This window comes from Pseudochaenichthys georgianus, chromosome 9 (genome assembly GCF_902827115.2).
Source record: "Pseudochaenichthys georgianus chromosome 9, fPseGeo1.2, whole genome shotgun sequence".
Classification (NCBI taxonomy): Eukaryota; Metazoa; Chordata; class Actinopteri; order Perciformes; family Channichthyidae; genus Pseudochaenichthys; species Pseudochaenichthys georgianus.
In genome coordinates, this window is record NC_047511.1 from 19,192,865 (window position 1) to 19,212,647 (window position 19,783).

Here is a 19,783-nt window from a genome sequence, read left to right on the forward strand (position 1 = left end):
AACTATTTCTAATTGAAATATTTTACCGGGAACATTGATTAATGCTAACAACCTAATCATGGTGGACTTTTTGCCCCTTTCACACCAGCGCCTTTTCAGCTCCGGCTCGGAGCTAGAGCCTGAAAAGCGCCGGGTTTTCCAGTTCACACCGGAGCTGCGCCGGCTCTTAGCTCCGGAATCCGCTTCATTTCCAGCTCCAAAAAATTGTCGGTCCAGAGGCAAGAGCTTTGGAGCTAAGAGGTGACGTCGCTTACGTCTCTCTTACGTCGAGGCGTGCAGGAAACTAAACCCACCTCCCCTGAACATGGGTCGACTGTTATGCCTGCCTACAAGCAGTAGTGCCTATAAACACACTTTATAAAGTCAGGCAACACTAACCAGGCTTCGTGTGATTCTGTTTATTTGTGCCTTACTTTGACCATCCGTTCACTGTTATCGATCATTGTGGAGAGAGGCAGACGTGTTGTTTTGTATTATTGCAGCTATCGGATGCAAGTAGTCAGTTTAGCTTCGGTTGCTATGCTAACATCACCCGTTTTATACCAGAGAAACTTTCATAACAGCGTTGTGATACCAAACAGTGTCAATTCAGACTGACACACATTCACTTAGGCCGGGGAACTGGGGATATGCATCAGCTGCTTGTGTGAGTCGGACAGTGAATACTTTAGAGCGGCCGCTGCAGTGTGAGCTAACCGGGAGCTAACGGGAGAATAAACTCCCGTGGAAGAGCAGCACTGCAGAAACACATTAATAAACAATGAACCACGGCACTCTGGAGAAAAGTATAAGGTTGGAGAAGTCGTTATTCAATTTATTCTGGCTTCGTGTGATTAAAAGCAACACGATCATCGACCCGACGCAGTTGTTGTTGTTGTTGTGAGCTGCCGTGATGGCTGCCGTTGGGGGGCAAATCAGCGATGTAAACGGTGACGTCATGACGCAGCTCTGGGGCGCCAGTGGGCGGTGTGTACAGAGCGGGAGCTGAAAAGGGAAACCGGAGCTGAACCAGAAAAGCTCCCGCTCGGAGCTAGAAACTGAAAAGCGCTGGTGTGAAAGCCGCAACAGACTGGCCTATTGCAGTCTGCCTCTTTCCGTCAGTTTTGCTATTTCCCTTTTTTTCCCACCTCCCACTCTCCCTAACTCTTCCTACACTCCTCACCTCCCTACTACTCTCTAAAAGATGAAACCAATTTTTCAGCCCCCACACGAAACAAATTACTCCTAATAATCCCTCGCTTCCTGAAGAGGTCCTCTCTCTTTCGCGCGCAGCAAAGAGACCAGAAACCTTAATGGATAAGCTCGGTAATGACAGGCAGTGTTCTGCTTTCCATTGTGGCCTTGTGAGAACTCACTGCATTACCACATCAGTACTGTTAATAAGCTGACTTTTGATTTGGGAGATGGTAGATGATGCCTGAGGTGGAGTTGAATTACCCTAACAGATCAGACAGAGAAATCATGTGTAAAAGCCAGTGCTGAGTGCTCCTGGTGTGATTATGTGTGAGGCTTAGTTTCAAGGCTGTTTACATATTTGACAGCCGTAAAGATCCCACATTGTGTCCCATGGCTGTACTTGTGATATTCTACTTTTGATGTAATCCTCAGATGTGGAATTGTTTAGGAAGGATGATGCAAGACTGTGTGAAAGCTTTTACATCTGGCTACCTTTGAAGATTGTAGCTTATAATTTGATTCCTACCCCTTCCATCCTCCAAAGACCCAAAAACGTTGGCGCTTTCATCTCAGTGACCTATCACAGAGACCTCTCTCAGTGAAAGACACCTTGTACAACCAACCAGCAATCAACACCTTTTCACCATTTTGGTAAACAAATCAAGAAGCCCAAATGGTTAGTAATAGCAGCCATTTTGATGCTTTTACCCAAAGGGAGAGAGAAGTGTGGTTATACAAAGATATGTCTTTTGTTCGTGGTGGTGTGTTTGCCGTGAGGTAACAGAAGCATGTCATTTCACTATAGATGTGCTGAAAGTTAGCAGACTTTTTTTATTAGAATTATCACTATACAAATAAATGATCTTTATATTCTACAATGGCAAATACATTTTGTAAAAAACAATTATGCTGGAAACAAACTTATCAGGACATGCTTTTAATGAATGTTTGTGCAACCTGTTCAAAGAGAATTATATATTATAATTTATTTTCTTTATGTTACTGATATTTCAACATGATTCCAATTAACAGGAAACTCAAAGCACTTGGTCAAATTAAGGCAAAGGTTTCTGGGAAAAAAGCCAATGATAACATGTTTGATAATATTAACAATGATAATATTTTACAAAAGCTACAATCTTTCCCATGGTTATTTTTTTTTAAATCTTTTAAACCATGGTTAAGTATTGTAACAGACCAGTCTTTAGCCAACCTTTCATGAAGCAGTTTGAACAGGTGATCAGGAGACCGCAATGGAAACTGTCATAAGTGACATGGTGACCAAATCATTCCTCTTTGATGGCGCTGTCATGAAAAACAGCATTGCTGCTTGCATTGACTTCAGCTAAGAGAGTATGTGAACTAACCACTCTGTAGGTGCACCACATGCCCTTGCTTCTTCGTGGTGACCATAGTGGGGTGACTAAATGTTTGTTCCAAAGAACTTAAGGAGTTATTTCAGGTGGAGGGTTATAGATGCCTTATGGCTTCCACCCCACCCCACTGGGGACCGGGTGGCCCCCATCAGATGCACTGATCAGTTGTTTGTGTGCTCCAGGAATGGTGTGGCTGGGAAATACCTTTCCAAAAGAAATCATGAATCTCAGAGGCCAGTGAAGGCCTCCCACTGGGACCCGTGCAAACTCCATACGTGTTGCAGCTGTTTCAGCAGCCTTGTTTGGATGGTAAAGTAAAGCGGCATATACCCTGTCTGTTAATGCGGTTCTTTCCTTTGGACTTGTACTATAGGGCTCCTTTTCCTCGTCAGTGCTCGCTGGAATGACACAGGACTGGTGAGAAGGGAGGAGTGTGTGTCAGTTACTGACTCCCCCTTGGGCATGATACACTTACATTTCTCTGTGCTCCTTCAGGAAATGTGTGCAAGGTTGCTTTTACTTGCTTGGACACTGGCCATGCTTTTACCCAGTCCAGTTAGGTTCTGCTTGGGTTGGCTGCCCCCCCTACTACTGCGCTGACACTGCATGAGTTATAAAGAAGTAGGTAGGCGGAGGCAACTAACCGTAGACCTCTAAGGAGCAGTGTGGTGGGTCCATGTTTTGGCGCTACAGGGTGTTCATTCGTCTGGTTTTCAGCCACTGTATGTGTGTGAGTGAGGACAAGGGTTACGTATTGTAACCCTTGTCCTAGGAGCACAGATGGAGCCCCTACCATGGGGCCCTGTCCATCCTATGCTGCTCGCTGAAGGGGGGGTAAAATGACACTCAGAGGCGTAGCTGCCTTATATACTGCGAGGCTGACTCACACAACTGTGTACAAATATATATATGTACACAGTATGTATATATATAAGGATATTTTAATGCCATTTCTGTGAAGTTAGTTGTAACTTAAAACATAAACAGACATTTTTTAAATGAATACTGTACATAAAAAACTCAAGTATCATTTGTTAATTTGTATTATTTTTGTAAAGTTTAAATGTTCACCTAATGTCCATGAGCATTTGAACTGAAACTGTTGTAAATGCTGCTGATTTAAAGAAAACAGGGGAAAGACGTAGCATTAGTCACCCTAGCGCGCCATTCACACTGAAAAAAGGCTAGCGAAATCCCAACAGAAATGCTATTTGAAATGATGGTTTCAAGCTGGCTTTTTCCAGTATGTGAAAGAGACAGCGGTTGCAAAAGCCCTGAACAAAATTGGGTTTTCTCACTAGGGCTTTGCTGTTTGAAGGAGGGCTATCAAGCCAGATTAGCTCTACCTCAGTGGTAATGGAACTGGGAGCATTTTGAGAAGCATCCTCCTCCTCAATTTTTAGCATGAGGTTCTTGGTTGATGTAGTCGTAGCAATGTCTGTTACGGGATGTGTTTGTTTTGATCTGTGAATCTATAAAGTCATGGTGGTGATGATTAGGAATGTAACAGGGGAGAATACTTTTAAACAATATTTTCCTTCACCTGACCCTGCCTGAAGATAATTAACCCCAAAAGTGCAAAGTCATCATTGCTAAGTACATTTTAGCTCTCTTTCCCAGAAAGAAAACTTTACATTTAACTTTCTTGAACTATAATTATGTTACCTTAAAACAGCTTCAAGGCAATGGCACTGGGTTAATGGCTGCATAGTGATGTGTTACACTTAATGTTTGGCTTTGTGAAAAAGTGTTGGGTATTGAATGATGAATAATGTTATCAAAACAAATGTATGTTTATCATAACAGCTATAGTCTTCATTAAGTTTATTCTGAAGTACACATGTTGAGGCGTCTCAAAGTTTTAATGCTTTAAACAATGACACCGAAGTTTAAACTCACAATTTGGAGCAATTACATGTTTTGTGCATATGGAAAGCAACCTTTAAAGATCTAAAGGGACACCCTGTGCTTGTGTCTCAGCAGGAGTGACACCTGCCAGCTTGACGCATTCACAGGGGGAGCATTAGTGTGTGAAGGTAGGTGTGTAGGGCCGCCCCCGCGTAGTTGTGTGCCCATATTTGAGAGGCTGCTTGTCATTTGAGGGTGAAACCCGCTGTGTGTGTGTGGCCAGGAGGCTTGTAGCCACAGGAGGAGGTAAACAAGCTGACCTTTACAGCTTTGATCAACCTGGAGGAAGGGGATGAGCTGGGGAAAATCTATTCCAGCATAAGACATTTGTGCTGGGTATGTCAATATGTAGCTCTGAGATTGCTGTTTGTGTTCTCATCTGTGAAGTCATCCCTTACCTCGGCCAGCGGCACGATTCCTTGAATGTCTGCGTTGCTGATGTAGAGGTGCGAGACTTTCTCTGTTTGTCTGGAAGTTGTCTGCATGTCAGGGTACTCGATGTTCCAGTGCAGAGTCTGGGTTGGCACGAAGTTGATCACATTATCCACCTCAAAGTCCAGCTGCATCACTTCATATGAGGGACTTTCCAACCTACAGAGTAATAAGAAGAACAACAAATTATTTCTCTGGGTCTCAACTATTTTGTTTAGTTGTACATTCTTTTAGGTTTATCCTGCAAATGATCCTGTGTGTGCCCTGTATACAACTAAAGGAAACATTAGTGCTTGCCAGAGGTGGGAAGTAGAGGAGTACAAATACTTTGTTAGTGTACTTAAGTAAATATTTCTGGTATCAGTACTTTACTCCACTACTTATTTGTCTGTCCCCTCTTTGTTTTTCTTTGCTTGTGTTCTAAATGGTGGATTGAAACATTAATTAGCTAACAATGACATTATTGTTCTATTAATTTAAAGTGAGGTCCAGTTACCAGTTAGTCTATAAAACAGTTGGTAGTTATGGGTACTTTGTACTTAAGTACATTTCGAAGCCTCTACTTCTTTACCTTTACTTGAGTAAATAAGTGTAGTCAGTCAGTATTTCAACTTTAACCAGAATATTTTTAAACACAAGTATCTGTACTTCTACTTGAGTAAAGGAAGTGTGTACTATTGCCATTTTAAGATTGACACATAATGCTTCCGAAGTGCAGTGCAAAATCACAGCAGTGTGGGACATGATGACCAACTAATACCACTCTCAGGACTAAGGTCACCACAACTTGTCACATATGATGGAAGATTACATTTAAGATAAATAAACCTGAAGTCAAGTCAAGCGCATGTGAATGACCAGTGAAACAATTAAATCCTCTTTAAAATAGAAAGAGCGCAAAACAGCCCAAAATAAAACTCCAAGGCTTCATTTTGATGGTCTATATATAGCACATGTGTCAAACTCAAGGCCCGGGGCCAAATCAGGCCCGTGGTGGATTTAATTTCGGCCCGCAGGATAATTTGTACTTTTAGATCTGGCCCGTCGGTATATTGCACGCACACTTTCACTCCATCCTGAGGGTTTCCTCAGCTCAGAGCCCGACCCCAAACATTAATGAACTTGCACCCAAGATGAGAAGCCAAGTATCTGGCTTGAACTAGCATCACCGAGCAGCAAACTGAGTTTAAATGGATGTTTCCTTCTGCACTTTGTCTCTCACGACAACAGGGCATGTCAGGTTTTTTCTTTGAGGGGAATAGTTTTTTTGAAGCTATTGTTGGCCTGTGGAAAAATGTAATCATGACTCCGGAAAAGCTGCAGATAGAGCCATAAGAACTGAATGCAACTGATTGTTTAATGTCAATGTTGTTTTTATAGGCAATAATTTAAGCTCTGTTAGTTCCAGGTTTAATATGTGCAATAAGTTCATTTCAATAACTTTTGCAATAAACATTGAACCAGTCCGGCCCTCGACTAGTACCCATTTTTTTATTTTGGCCCACTGTGTATTTGAGTTTGACACCCCTGCTCTATAGGCTGCTTGACTGGATTGTACACTTGTACACTTCACAAAGAAATAATAAAATCTCTTAGCACCTACTACTTGTGAAAATGTGATTATGATGATAATAATGAGCATGATAATGAAGGGCGATGACGGTGAGGATATGATAATGATTAGTGCTTAGTTATACCTTGAGGCTTGCAAAGAAGGTGTGTGTGTGTGTGTGTGTGTGTGTGTGTGTGTGTGTGTGTGTGTGTGTGTGTGTGTGTGTGTGTGTGTGTGTGTGTGTGTGTGTGTGTGTGTGTGTGTGTGAGTATGATGGGGAGCCAAATAATCCCATCCACAAATAATGATACATTTTACAGCTGAATTGAAACCTTCAGCTTCTTGCCTTGTGTACAGTATCTGATGTATGTGCCTCTTTCTTTCTGTTGGTGATTGTGTGTTATATTATTATTTTGGGCATCATCACAGACCAGTAACATTTCTAAAGATCTTTTGAGTGCAGGCCCATATCTACTGAGCCAAGTTTAGCATACAGACTGGAAACAATTGGACAGCTTGGCTCCGTCTGAAAGTATGAAATATCTCATTTGAGAGTGATTACATTATCTACTGCAAAATCATTAGAAAGATTTTAATCGATTTAATAAGAAGCTGTTAATAAAATCTCAGTTTCAGATTTAGTTAATCCTTTCGACCTTGTGAACTACAACCATTTTTATAAAAAAGCAAACATCCTCTATACACTTCTTCCTCTTTATTCTGACATACAGACATGTGTCTGTCAGCTTGACAACTTGGATCTGTGCTGCACATGCACTCAAGACTGTCAGTACCCACTTTGCCTCTCTGCCCGGGTGGATCTGCAGAACAGATGCAGTCCTATCATTTATCCCCAAATAATTGTTCAGCATCTCCTGTAACCCTTAGCGAACAATGTCATAGTTTGGTTTTGGGTTGTAATGGTATGAATGAAGAATGAGTGAATGAATAAAGTTAATACTGGCCATTTATTGCTTTAATTTTATTAAATGTGCCAACTGCTAGGACTGTCTTAGGGAAGATAGCTTTTAGATGCGCAGCTCCTCTGTCTTGGAATAGTCTGCAATTGAAATGGAAACTGGACAATCTGGTGCCACTAAATGTTTTTAAAGCTCGGTTGGATGCTACTCAATCGGATGCTGTTGGTACCTGTTCATGTGGATAGTTATTGTAAATTGTAATCCCTGTAATGATGCTGTAAAATGTCCTTTTTGTTGTTCTGTTTATGTTTTTATGTTTCATGTGGAACCTACTTGAGCAGGACTCCCTTGAAAAAGAGATCAATGATCTCAATGGGATACACCTGGATAAATAAAGGTTTGAAATGAAATGAAATGAAACCAGTCGAGTAGCACCTGAATTATTGGCCAAAATGTGGTCAGGTGATGTCACACTGACCTTGACCCTTGACCTTTGAGCATGACAATCTAATCAATTTTTCAAATTCTTAAAGTGGATTTTTGTGCAAAAAGTGAAAACATTCCCTCAAGGTAGGGATATCAAAGTTACAAAATTGGAATAACAGACAACTTGAACGCTGTTGACGGTGCATAGACGTAATACAATTAAATATCCACACACTGCATTGCAATGTGTGTTTGTGTTGCCTTGAGACATTGCACACACACAAAACAACACAGACAAAACTCAAACTCAATCGTGTGACAGTACATTTCCACAGTCAAGATAGCAGTGAAATATACCCACTTATATTTCTCAGTGAGAGCAACAGTAAAGGTCTCCTGGGTGGGATTTTGGAGAAAAACATTCAACACACACCACACAAGTCTGTTTCACAGTGTAAAGAGAGGTGGTTGAAAAATAACTTAAATGCTGTTTAGACACTGAAAAACCAAGTGACTGTTTATGTCCGACTTGTTTTCTAAAATGTATGTATCTGTCACTCACACACTCTCTCTCTAACACACACACATGTCTAGCGGCTAGGGGAACATGACAGAAAGAAGCAGCTGTAAATTGATTTTTGAGCCCGAGTTGTATAGCTCTGCCTTTGGAAACACACTCATACAGATATATAGGGGTTAGAGGTCATGACAAAGCCAATTGCAGAAGGTTTGTAATATCTGGTGTCTCTATGTGTGTGTGACTCTGTGTGAGTCTAGGGAGATGGGGTGAGCGATGTGATACAAAGAAAGATTAAGGAGAGAAAACTGATGGGTGTCATCTCCCCTTGACCTCTTCCAGATCCCTCCATCATTGTCTCGTCTTTCATCTGTCTCCTCCCATCCGTCTGCTTCTCTCTTCCACTTACCAAACACAACCTGACATCATATTTTAGACAATAACCCTGCTCTTTTTCCGTTAATAAAAGAACCACATTTCAACATAACCCTGTGGGCTTGGTGACATCATGTCTACAAAGCCATTCCTCTTCATTTCAATGTGAGTCATTTAAGCCGGCAATAATACAGAACAATTACAATTGCATTAATATCTGTGCCCACATTAAGCCTTTTCCAATATTTGCCTGAGGAAAGTGGCTTCTTAACCCGCAAGCTTTCCCTAGTTGTATTTCATGGTTGAAATGGTTACAACTTAGATCACAGCTATGTAGAGCTGCAATCACACGAGTACATAATGTTCCTAAAAGAAGTAAAGTGTCCATCAAAATGTATCGCACATTTTACCAACATTTTGAAATAATCAGCAACAAAATGCAAATTATTGCCTGTTGACTTCACCTGTTAATCAAGGCAAGGCAGTGTGTTTTGCTATTCATCCAGTTTGAATAAAAGGGGATGCATCAATTTACAAAATGAGAAGTGTGCCGCAGAGACCTGAAACTGAAAAACGATGGAGAATCACATCACTGATTGTTTATTGTATTAGTGTGAAAAGGATGATTCAGACGTGTGTAGAGTAATGAGGATCAATTAATGTCAAGTCAAAAACTGGTAATTACGGTAACTAAAGCAAGACATGAATGCAGCATTAATTGATAATATAAGTGGATGTCTATACAGGATGTTTTTCTAGAACAAGCCCTTCCAACTTTCTTTGTCAGTCCTTTTTAAGATAAACATCCTTGCCGAAGGACACATTGAAGGTACAGTACAGTAGTTTCTAAGTGTGTATTGTGCATTTTTTTACTTGAATTTATAATAATTTCTCCTTTTTTGGTAAGGTTCACCAGGCTGTAGGTGTGCGTGTATCAATCAATACGACTTGTTTAACGTCAAAGGACACAGTTGCAGTAGCACTATTTTATATGTTTGAGGAAGACAACTATAATAAAACAGAGGTGTAGACACTCACACTGCGACACACAGTGCTGTGTCACTCTCACTCTCTGCTCCTGTCTCTCTCACACTCACATGAATACAGGCTATACACAAGCCCCTCTCTCTCTCTCTCTCTCTCTCTCTCTCTCTCTCTCTCTCTCTCTCAAATACACGCACACACAAAAAAAAACAGCAAGAAAATGGTGAGTGTGTGGGTGCAGTGTAATCGCTGGAGCTGAAAAAGCAATGTGTCTGCAGTGACAGGTTCATTCAGGTGTTAGCTCCGTCCCAACCACAAGGCTCCAAAACAATATGACACTGTCCTCTCTAGTGCACGCACGCACGCACGCACGCACGCACACACACACACACACACACACACACACACACACACACACACACACACACACACACACACTCAAATACAGACACTAGAACATTGTTCAGCAACGCTCTAAACCAACGAAACAAAACAACTGTGGAAGTTGACACTTCTCACTGTCTAGGAGTGTGCTTTCATTCAGGCGATACTGCCTTTTAGATATGATACGTGTTACTGAACATGAGAGTACACAGGTATAGACAGAGAGAAGGAAGAAGTAAGATGTCCCCCGACAAACTAAGCCTATATCAGCAAAACTAGGGGCTGAATCTAATCAGCCCTAACTATAAGCTTTATCAAAAAGGAAGGTCTTAAGCGCACTCTTAAAAACGGATAGGGTGTCTGCCGCCCGAACACAAACTGGAAGCTGATTCCACAAATGTGGAGCTTGATAAGAAAAGGCTCTGGCTCTCTTTGTACTTTTAGAGACTCAAGGAACAACCAACAACCCTGCATTCTTGGAACGCAATGCCCTAGTAGGACAGTAGGGTATAATGAGTTATTTAAGGTAAGATGACGCCTGCCCATTAAGGGCGTTGTAGGCGAGAAGAAGAATTTTAAGTTCTATCCTGTGTTCTATAGGGAGCCAGTGTAAGGCAGCCAGAACAGGAGTAATGTGGTCCCTTTTCCTAACTCTGGTTAGTACACGAGCTGCAGCATTTTGAATCAGCTGAAGCGACTTGACTGACTTCTTGGTACACACTGATAATAAGGAGTTACAATAATCCAGCCTTCAAGTAACAAATGCATGAACTAGTTTCTCTGCATCGTTTTGAGGCAAGATATGCCTGATTTTCGCAATGTTACGTAGATGGAAGTAAGCGGTCCTTGAAATGTATTTTATGTGGGCATTAAAGGATCAATCCTGATCAAATATAACACCAAGATTCCTTACAGTCTCACTGGAGACCAAATTAATGCCATCCATAGTTAGTATATCTTTAGATAATTTGTTTCGTAGATTCTTTGGGCCGAGTACAATAACTTCAGTTTTGGTCGTGTTTAACATCAAAAATAAATCAGATGTTTTATACAGGAAAAGAGAAAGACAGAGGTTGAGAATGTTTTTGAATTGTGTGTATGTGGACCGCTGAACAATGGTGTGCATGGAACTATTGAGGAAAACTGGGGTAGTTGTGAACAGTCAATTACACTTCACTTAAGATACTACTTGGTAATTTGATTGTTTCAAATCGAGTCCAGCACATTCAAAACATTACAGGTCTTTATCTAGTTGTTCGACAAGCTTTAAAATATTCGGCCACATGCTTCTTTACAGTTTAAACACAATAGGTTGTAGAAAGAAATTCTGGATATGGTAAGAAAATCCTCTCCGATGTCGAAACCACAAAATATACCTTTGAACAATCCATCAGCTCTTTGAAACTTTCAAAGACAAAGAACAAGGTGTATTTGTATTCCTTGCTCGCCTGTTTTGATAACCGCTACAGATGTTTTGATGCACAGTGAGACAGACAGACAGACAGACAGACAGACATATGCATGTTTTTGAAAGTGAATGTTTCTCTGCCCATGGAGGCTGGCCTGCTTTAGCCCATAAACCCAGATAAAAAAATTCACTTCTGGCAGCAGAGAGTGTCTTGCGAGACGTGCAGGTTGGACTCACTTCTTAAGCTTGTGTGTAACTGCTTTGGCCCTTCGGGAGTCTCAGTGCTGATTAGGAAAAATGATTGACAACTTTTTTTTATCTCTGTTTATCTATTTAGCCATCAATTAAACAATTTAGTTTCCAGACTGGGTCAACAGAGATAACATCATGTTTGCTGCCTCACTTAATCAGTTTTTCCCACAATTTGTATTATACTTTCCATTTAACTGTCTCTTCACTTGTTTGATAAACCACATTTGACATGAATGTTTCAACGCAGTCTTTACTTAGAGCAGGGGGGGGACTTTTTTCCTCTCAAGGGTCATTTCAATTTTTTCAACATCTTCCGAGGCCAGTACAAATGATTGACCTCTGCTTAAAAATACTAAAATCACAGCCCATTCATTTGGCCTTTCTTTCATGCTGTGCAAAGAAAAAACAACCTCTTAATCCAGATATCTTACCATGACTCTCGCATGCATGCACGTGCACGGTTGTGGCAAGACCACCAAAACAGAAATATATGGACACAAGATGTGTGCAATGTATTTAGTTTCCTATCCATGTGAACAAGATTTCAGTGGGGGGGGGACCTAACCTCCTCTAAGATGGACTTTTATTAATCCCTCGTGGGGAAATTATTTCTCTGCATTTGACCCATCCTAGTGTTAGGAGCAGTGTGCTGCCATTTTGAACGGCGCCCGGGGAGCAGTGTGGGGAACGGTGCCTTGCTCAGGGACACCTCGGTAGCACTTGGTCTTGCCGGGACTTGAACTGGTGACCTTCCAGTTCCCAAGCCAAGTCCCTATCGACTTCAAGTCTAGGGGGGTCCGGGGGGCATGCTCCCCCGGGAAGATATTTTTTTAAATGTTGAAGTTAAAAACATCAATCTGGTGCACTTTGAGAGCAACATTAAGAGATCTATGGATACCTCTCTCAACACTCATATGAAACAGAACTGTAAACAGATTTATTTTCCTTTATGGATATTTTACAAATCACTCCCCTTTCAAAATGTATTCTTGTTTATTAATAACAACTTTTTTTTACTGTCATATAGTATTTTATACCTGTTTACTTTATTCTCTTATTTTTGTATAACTATAATGATCATATAAAGATGTGTCTTTACCTCACTGGTTGTAGAAAAAGCTTCTTATATTCGTTATCCATAACACATAACAACAGAAGCATCAATCTCATTACGCCAATCCTGATTGGCTGGTGATCTTGACGTCAGCGTCAGGGGAATCCACCCCCTATAAGTAGCTTGCGCTACGTCGCATGCGTCATTCAAACACCTCTTCTCGCTTCAGAGCACATCTCTATGGTAGCCGGGATAGCTTAACAGTCCACAGACTGAACCCAAATCTACATTTCGGTCGACGGGCGCTCGCCGGCTACCGTTCCTGCTTCGCAAGAAGACTGCTAATACTAACACACCAGTTAGTATTATAATCGACCTCGCCGTTTCTTCCTCGGGAATTAAGGTAAGATTTTGATTTTTTCAAGCTAGCAACACACCTGTCGCTAGCTTGCTTTCCCTCACTACCGACTCCATGGTAGCGAGGACGTTTTTCTTTTCTCTTTCTCACGGAGGAGGAAAGGATGAAAAGAATATTAACACACCAGTTAATATTCTTTGAGAAAAAAGACCTACACCGTCCTTTTTTCTCCGGATTAAAGACAGGTTGGTAACACTTTTTTTCTCGACGACGTACCTGTTACGAGCGGGTCCTCTCCACGCGGCGAACAAGATGGACGCCTCTCTCCCTCACACCAGAGGAGTCAGGGACTCGGAGGCTCGACTCGGAGGCTCGACTCGGAGGCTGCGGGTTGAAGATATCAGGCACAGACTCACACCAGGTCTGCTCGTCCTGCCTCGGGCTGGAACACGCCCAGGAGGCTATTGACAACCCCGGTTCGTGCGGGCATTGTGCCCGTTTCACCATAAAGAGCCTCCGCCGACGGTTAGCACGCCAAGCTAGCTTGTCGGGACAGGACCCCCTCATGTCCGTTGATTTGCCGGCTGGCAATAAAGACGCGGAGGTGTCCGCCGCAGAGATTGAGCCCCGCACTGTGTCGGTCTGGGGCTCATCAACAGCGGCAGCTGCAGAACCGGAGTCCCGCGCCGTGTCAGGCTGGGACCCGGTGGCGAGCCCCACGCTTTACCTAGCTGGGTCTCCCGGCTGGACCTCACCATGGTTTCGCCCGCAGAGGATGTCCTGGAATTGGATTATATGGAGGACGAAGAGGGTGCCTCTGAGTTCCTCCTGTCTAATTCGGATGAGCAAGAAGACGATATCTTCATGTCATCGGCTCAGGCTGCAAAGCCGGGAGCGATGGCTGCTCTCCCGGGCGAAAGCACACCAGCTTCGCCCTGTCTGAGCATGGACCTGCAGGCCGTGTATCAGCGTGCCGCGTCCAGACTAGACATCCCGTGGCCCGAAATGGCCAAGGAGACCTCCAGGTCCCGTTACGAGGGGAAACATTTTCCCCAAGCAACGAGGACAAAGAGGCAACTCCTTCGGGTTTTCCTGGAGATGTTGGATGAGGTGTCGGTCTCGTGGAGAGACCGGCCCTTTAGCAACAAGGCCCCATTCCAGGGTGCCTCCTCCCTAGACTGTGACGGTATGGAGAGGCTCGGCCTGCTCCGCATACCGCCTATGGAACCGCTGGTGGCAGCCCACCACGAAATGTGGCAGCCCACCACGAAATGGCCGCGATCACAGACATTTGTCTTCGTGTTCAACGCTGCGCCGTCCAGGCCATGCGGGCAAGGCAATGGGGATCATGGTGGTGCAGGAAAGAGCTAGATGGCTCAACCTCACCAACCTCCCAGACCGGGAAAAGGAGGATGTGCTAGACATGCACATCGTTCCCGAGGGGATTTTCGCCTCCGCTCTCGCCTCCATGCAGAGGAGATGTGAGTCGAAAAAAGAAGGAGGACGAGGCCCTCCGCCTCTGTCTCCCTCGAAGAGTCCAGCTGCTGCCTTCAGAGCGGCAGTCCTTCGCCCAAGCTGCCTCGAACCCTGCTCGGTTCAAAGGACCGAAACAGCAGAGGTCGCAGCCCGCCCCGAGTCCCCAGCCCAGGCAGGAGACGAGGGTGAGTTGGCCTAGAAAATCTCCGGTTCCGGCTGCAGCCCAGGCGCAGCCAACCCAGAATTTCGGCCAGCAGTCGAGGAAGAAGAAGCGGGCGGCCTGACAGCCGCCCCTTCTCCCCTCTGTGACAGAGCTGGAAGTCCACGGTTCCCCAGCTCTAGATGTGTTCCCGCTGCCTCGAGAGATGCCTCAACACCATCCTCAAGTCCGCAAAAACACATGTCACAATATTGTTGTTGTTTCTCACATAAACCATTTTTCGCTGACGCATCCAGGCTTCAGGGCAAGGGCGCAGCTCAAAAAAATTAAAATAAAAACAATAAACAGTCTGTCCACTGTTCCCCTTCTGAGAGCAGCTACGGCCTCTCTCAAAAGGCAGATAATAGACGGGTCTGTGAAGGCACCACCGTCACGCGCATGCGCAGTGCCGGCTGGGGTTGTGAAGGCACCGCCGTCATGCACAGTGTCGGTGGGGATTGTCGAAATGGGGTACCACCGTGTTCAGACACTAGAGGGCCCCATAACACAACAAATAGAGACTCAGAAGGTAAGAGATGTGACATCTCCGCTGGCTCCAGTGGGAGATGCTCACAACATCTGCTTGGGTTTTCAAGACAGTAACACGGGGCTACAGACTCCAATTCGCTGTCACCCCCCCTCGCTTCCTCGGGCATTCTGTATTCACAAGCCCGAGGAGAGTCAGCCCATATTCTGGAGAGAGAGATCCTCTCACTTCTAGAAAAAAGGGCTATATCTATAGTACCCGCCGAGCAGAGTCAGAGCGGCTTTTATTCCAAGTATTTCCTCGTTCCCAAACGGGGAGGGAACGGAATTCGGCCAATACTAGATTTGAGGGCTCTGAACAAATATCTAAAAAGATACAAATTCAGAATGCTCACTCACACATCTCTGCTGCGTCTCGTGCGACAAAACGACTGGTTTACATCAGTCGACCTGAAAGATGCGTATTTCCACATCCCAGTATATTACCCACACAGGAAATATCTGAGGTTCGCATTTCAGGCGATCTGTTACGAATACAGAGTACTTCCCTTCGGTCTGTCTCTCAGTCCAAGAGTGTTTGTACGATGTACGGAAACCGCGATAGCGTTAAGACAACAGGGTATTCGCCTGGCGACATACCTAGACGACTGGCTGCTTCTCGCACAGTCGGAGCAGGAGGCTATTACGCAGACAAATGTCCTCGTAAAGCACCTGCTCAACCTGGGTTTCATAATAAACACAGAGAAGAGCATGTTGTGCCCAGCACAGACTGTACTCTTCCTGGGTTTACACCTGAACTCGGTGCCCTTTACAGCCCGCCTGTCAGCGGAAAGAGTGAAAGCTTTCAGAGCTTGTCTCGCTCATTTCCAGCTGCGCAAACATGTTCTCTTCAGATCATGCCTGCGGTTACTGGGAAGGTGGTCACCACGGACGCATGTCTGACAGCCTGGGGAGGTATTTACGAAGGTCGCCCGGTGAGGGGTCTCTGGAGCAGAGACCTCCAGCGGGTGCACATAAATTACCTGGAGCTTTTAGCGGTGTTCCTCACCCTAAAACACTTTCTGCCTTTTCTCAGAGGACATCATTTCCTCGTGAGGACAGACAATACGACCACAATATCGTATATAAACCGCCAAGGGGGTTTGCGTTCTCTCCAGTTACACATGCTGGCACGCAAAGTGATCTTATGGAGCGGCAGACGTCTCCTCTCTCTGAGAGCGACGCACGTACCAGGAGTGATGAACCTCGGGGCAGATCTACTGTCCAGAGGTGCACCACTATACGCAGACTGGACACTACATCCAAGGATTGTGAGTCAGCTGTGGGTGCGTTACGGCAGAGCCGCGGTAGATCTGTTTGCATCAAGAGAAAATGCTCGATGTCAGCTGTTCTTTTCAATGCGTGATCTAAATGCACCGTTAGGCGTGGACGCACTCGCGCACGTTTGGCCTCCGGGCCTTCTGTACGCGTTCCCACCCCTGGCTCTGATACCGCCAACTCTGGCCAGAGTGAGGGAACAACGCCACACACTTATCCTGATAGCTCCGCACTGGTCCGCAATGTACTGGCTGGCGGAGATATATCAGCTGCTGTGCGGGCAGCCATGGCAGCTCCCACTACGCAGGGACATACTGTCTCAGGCGGGGGGGGGGCGATCTTTCACCCACACCCAGAGCGCTTGGCACTATGGGTCTGGCCCGTGAGTGGTACAATCTGAATACAGTGGGACTCCCTCAGAAGGTGATAAACACTATTCAGAGTGCGAGAGCTTCCTCCACCAGGTCTCTCTATGACTGTAAGTGGAGGGTGTTTGAGGAGTGGTGCCTTCAAAAAAAGGACACATCTCTTTTCAATGTCCTGTCGGGGTGATTTTATCATTTCTACAGGACTTGATTGATAAACACAGAGCTTTCTCTACGATCAAAGTGTACCTGGCTGCTATTGATACGAGTCAGGGTTTGCAGGCACCTTCGGGTCGGCGTGCTCATTCGACTCGTGGTCGGGCTACATCCTGGGCTTTGTTCAAGGGTGTTTCCATCCAAGACATTTGTGCAGCGGCGAGCTGGTCCTCGCCGCTCACTTTTGTCCGCTTTTACAGGCTAGACGTCTCTGCTCATAGTGTGGCCCGAGCAGTGCTGGGCACCTTGTTGAGTCAGAGCTCTACCTGTTAAGTTCTGGTTGGTTTGGTGAATTTCGAGATAAGCTCGTCTGGCAATACGGGAGCTACAATATCCCATAGTGAGACATCGAACGGAGTGTTATGAATGAGAACTATAGGTTACTTACGTAATCCCAGACCTCAGAGTAACATGTCGTGAGATGTCTCACCAGACGGCCCTCCTTGCTATGGTGAAGCGAGAAGAGGTGCTTATTTTGAATGACGCATGCGACGTAGCGCAAGCTACTTATAGGGGGTGGATTCCCCTGACGCTGACGTCAAGATCACCAGCCAATCAGGATTGGCGTAATGAGATTGATGCTTCTGTTTGCTCCGCGATGAGGCGCCTCCTATAGTGAGACATCTCACTACATGTTACTCTGAGGACTGGGGTTACGTAAGTAACCTATAGTTATTGACTGTATGATCAGTATGACAGATGAACAGATCGCCACTGGGCTTTCAACTAAAGACACAGCCACGCAAAATCTGCGGCATGTGTACGGCTCCTTATGGGTACTGCAATTTTTGAAGCGCCCGAGCGACGTTCTGGTGCTCTCCTTCAGAACTGCACCTCTGTCAGACGAGACATATACCACGTGATGACACCTTAGGCTCGTGTTGTGTTCAAGGACACGTGATGACACGTTAGGCTCGTGTTGTGTTCATGGACCCTGACCTTGGCCAGGAAAAACAGGCCCTCCCTTGCTTTTTTGATTATTTTGCTGTCTAGATTTCTTTAATTTTTTTTGTTTATAAATGACCTCGAGGGCCATATCAAATGGTCAGAGGTTCCACACCCCTGACTTGGAGCAACCTCATTCACAATTATGTTTGTTCAGTATGACCAGGAGGCCAGTTTCAATGACAAATAAAATACAAATACTGTATGAAAATGAGTTTGTGATTGAAATGCACCAAATTGAAATGCACCAAAGCAAATCAAAGAGAATGAAGAGAAAAAAAAAGACCCACGTTTCTCACTAAATTGTAATTGCAAACCCAGTTTAATACGCAGTTTATGTTTAAAAAAGAAAGAAAAGATGCTGCAGCGATGAGTTGAACCTCTTTATGTAGGCTTTTCTTATCCTATTTCGCACTGGTCAAGGTTATTTCAAAGCGCTATTGAAAAGATAGGAAACCACTGTTTTGCACCAACAATCTTGCTGTCTCTTCAGGAATATCCAACTGAGTGTGTGTAAGTGCGTCCTTGGGCTCCCCCCCTGGGTCAAAGTGCCAAGCAGCCTTTTCTTTCTCTCTTTCTGCCCATGTAACAAATTAATGTCACACACACACACACACACACACACACACACACACACACACACACACACACACACACACACACACACACACACACACACACACACACACACACCCTGAGACCACCAATGGCCTTGGATACGCAGTCAAGGACCCGTTCGTCTCACTGTCACAGCTTAACCCTTTGGAGTCGGTGGACGCACCGGCTCGTCCAGGTGCGCATAATGTACGTAATTAATCATATATTTTCGATTATAAGAAGTAGAAATATGAATCAGATATCCGCGGAATCGCTGGAAGAGGAGCTTTCCAGCGGTATCTCCTGTGAGACTGTAACCAGGGCACAGCAGCCAATATGGCCGCTCAAAGCAAGCTTGATAAAAAACAAGTAATTTTAAGCTTGATAAAAAAAAAGTAATTTTCACCTGTAGATGTGGTGGGAGGGAGGGGGGTTGGAGCGAAGGGGCGGAGCTATCAGAAGGACGAGGCTCGGGTGACTGGAGACTGCGGGGCTAACGGTTCGTGTGGCTACCAGTCCGCTGACATGGAGCATCCATCAACGGTACATTTTGCCCATTACTTGCCCAGTATTACTTTGAATTGTATTATTATGATTGAGGATTAAATCCGCTTTGAAGACCACCGTTTTATATCGTGCAGTTTAGCGGCAAAATAACGTCAGTCAGCCAGCTAACGCTAGATTTGTTGAGTTTATGCTAGCTAAACAAGTAGTGGTTGTAGTCTATACAGCAGTAATTCATATATTATAGCCTACTGCTTTGGCACTAACGGTTGATAACTGTTTATGAAAATAAAACCAATTGAACTGTACTGAAATAATGACAAGTTTTATAATTGTCTTGGGCTCCTGCTGTGTTTTTAAAGCCTTTGTAAATTATCTATGCTATTTTCTATTTAGAACGAAGACTTCAGAATCTTAACCTTTGTATGCAATTGTGCTAAATTCAACTCTGGAATCAAGCAAGTATTAATATGTTTGCATGACATTAGTTATTTATATTTTGTCATCACTGAACTATACGTTTAATACATTTAAGTCAAGCTAAGGTACATGTGAT

General features: G+C 44.3%; 1 protein-coding gene across 1 annotated transcript in view; it reads right to left on the reverse strand.

The window, feature by feature from the left end:
* Nucleotides 1–19,783, reverse strand: part of LOC117452222 (transmembrane protein 132C) — a 279,729-nt gene that overhangs the window by 79,654 nt on the left and 180,292 nt on the right. Inside the window, exon 5 of the mRNA XM_034090728.2 lies at nt 4,859–5,051. Within this exon, the coding sequence (XP_033946619.1) occupies nt 4,859–5,051 (193 nt within the window). The remainder of the gene's footprint in view (nt 1–4,858; nt 5,052–19,783) is intronic.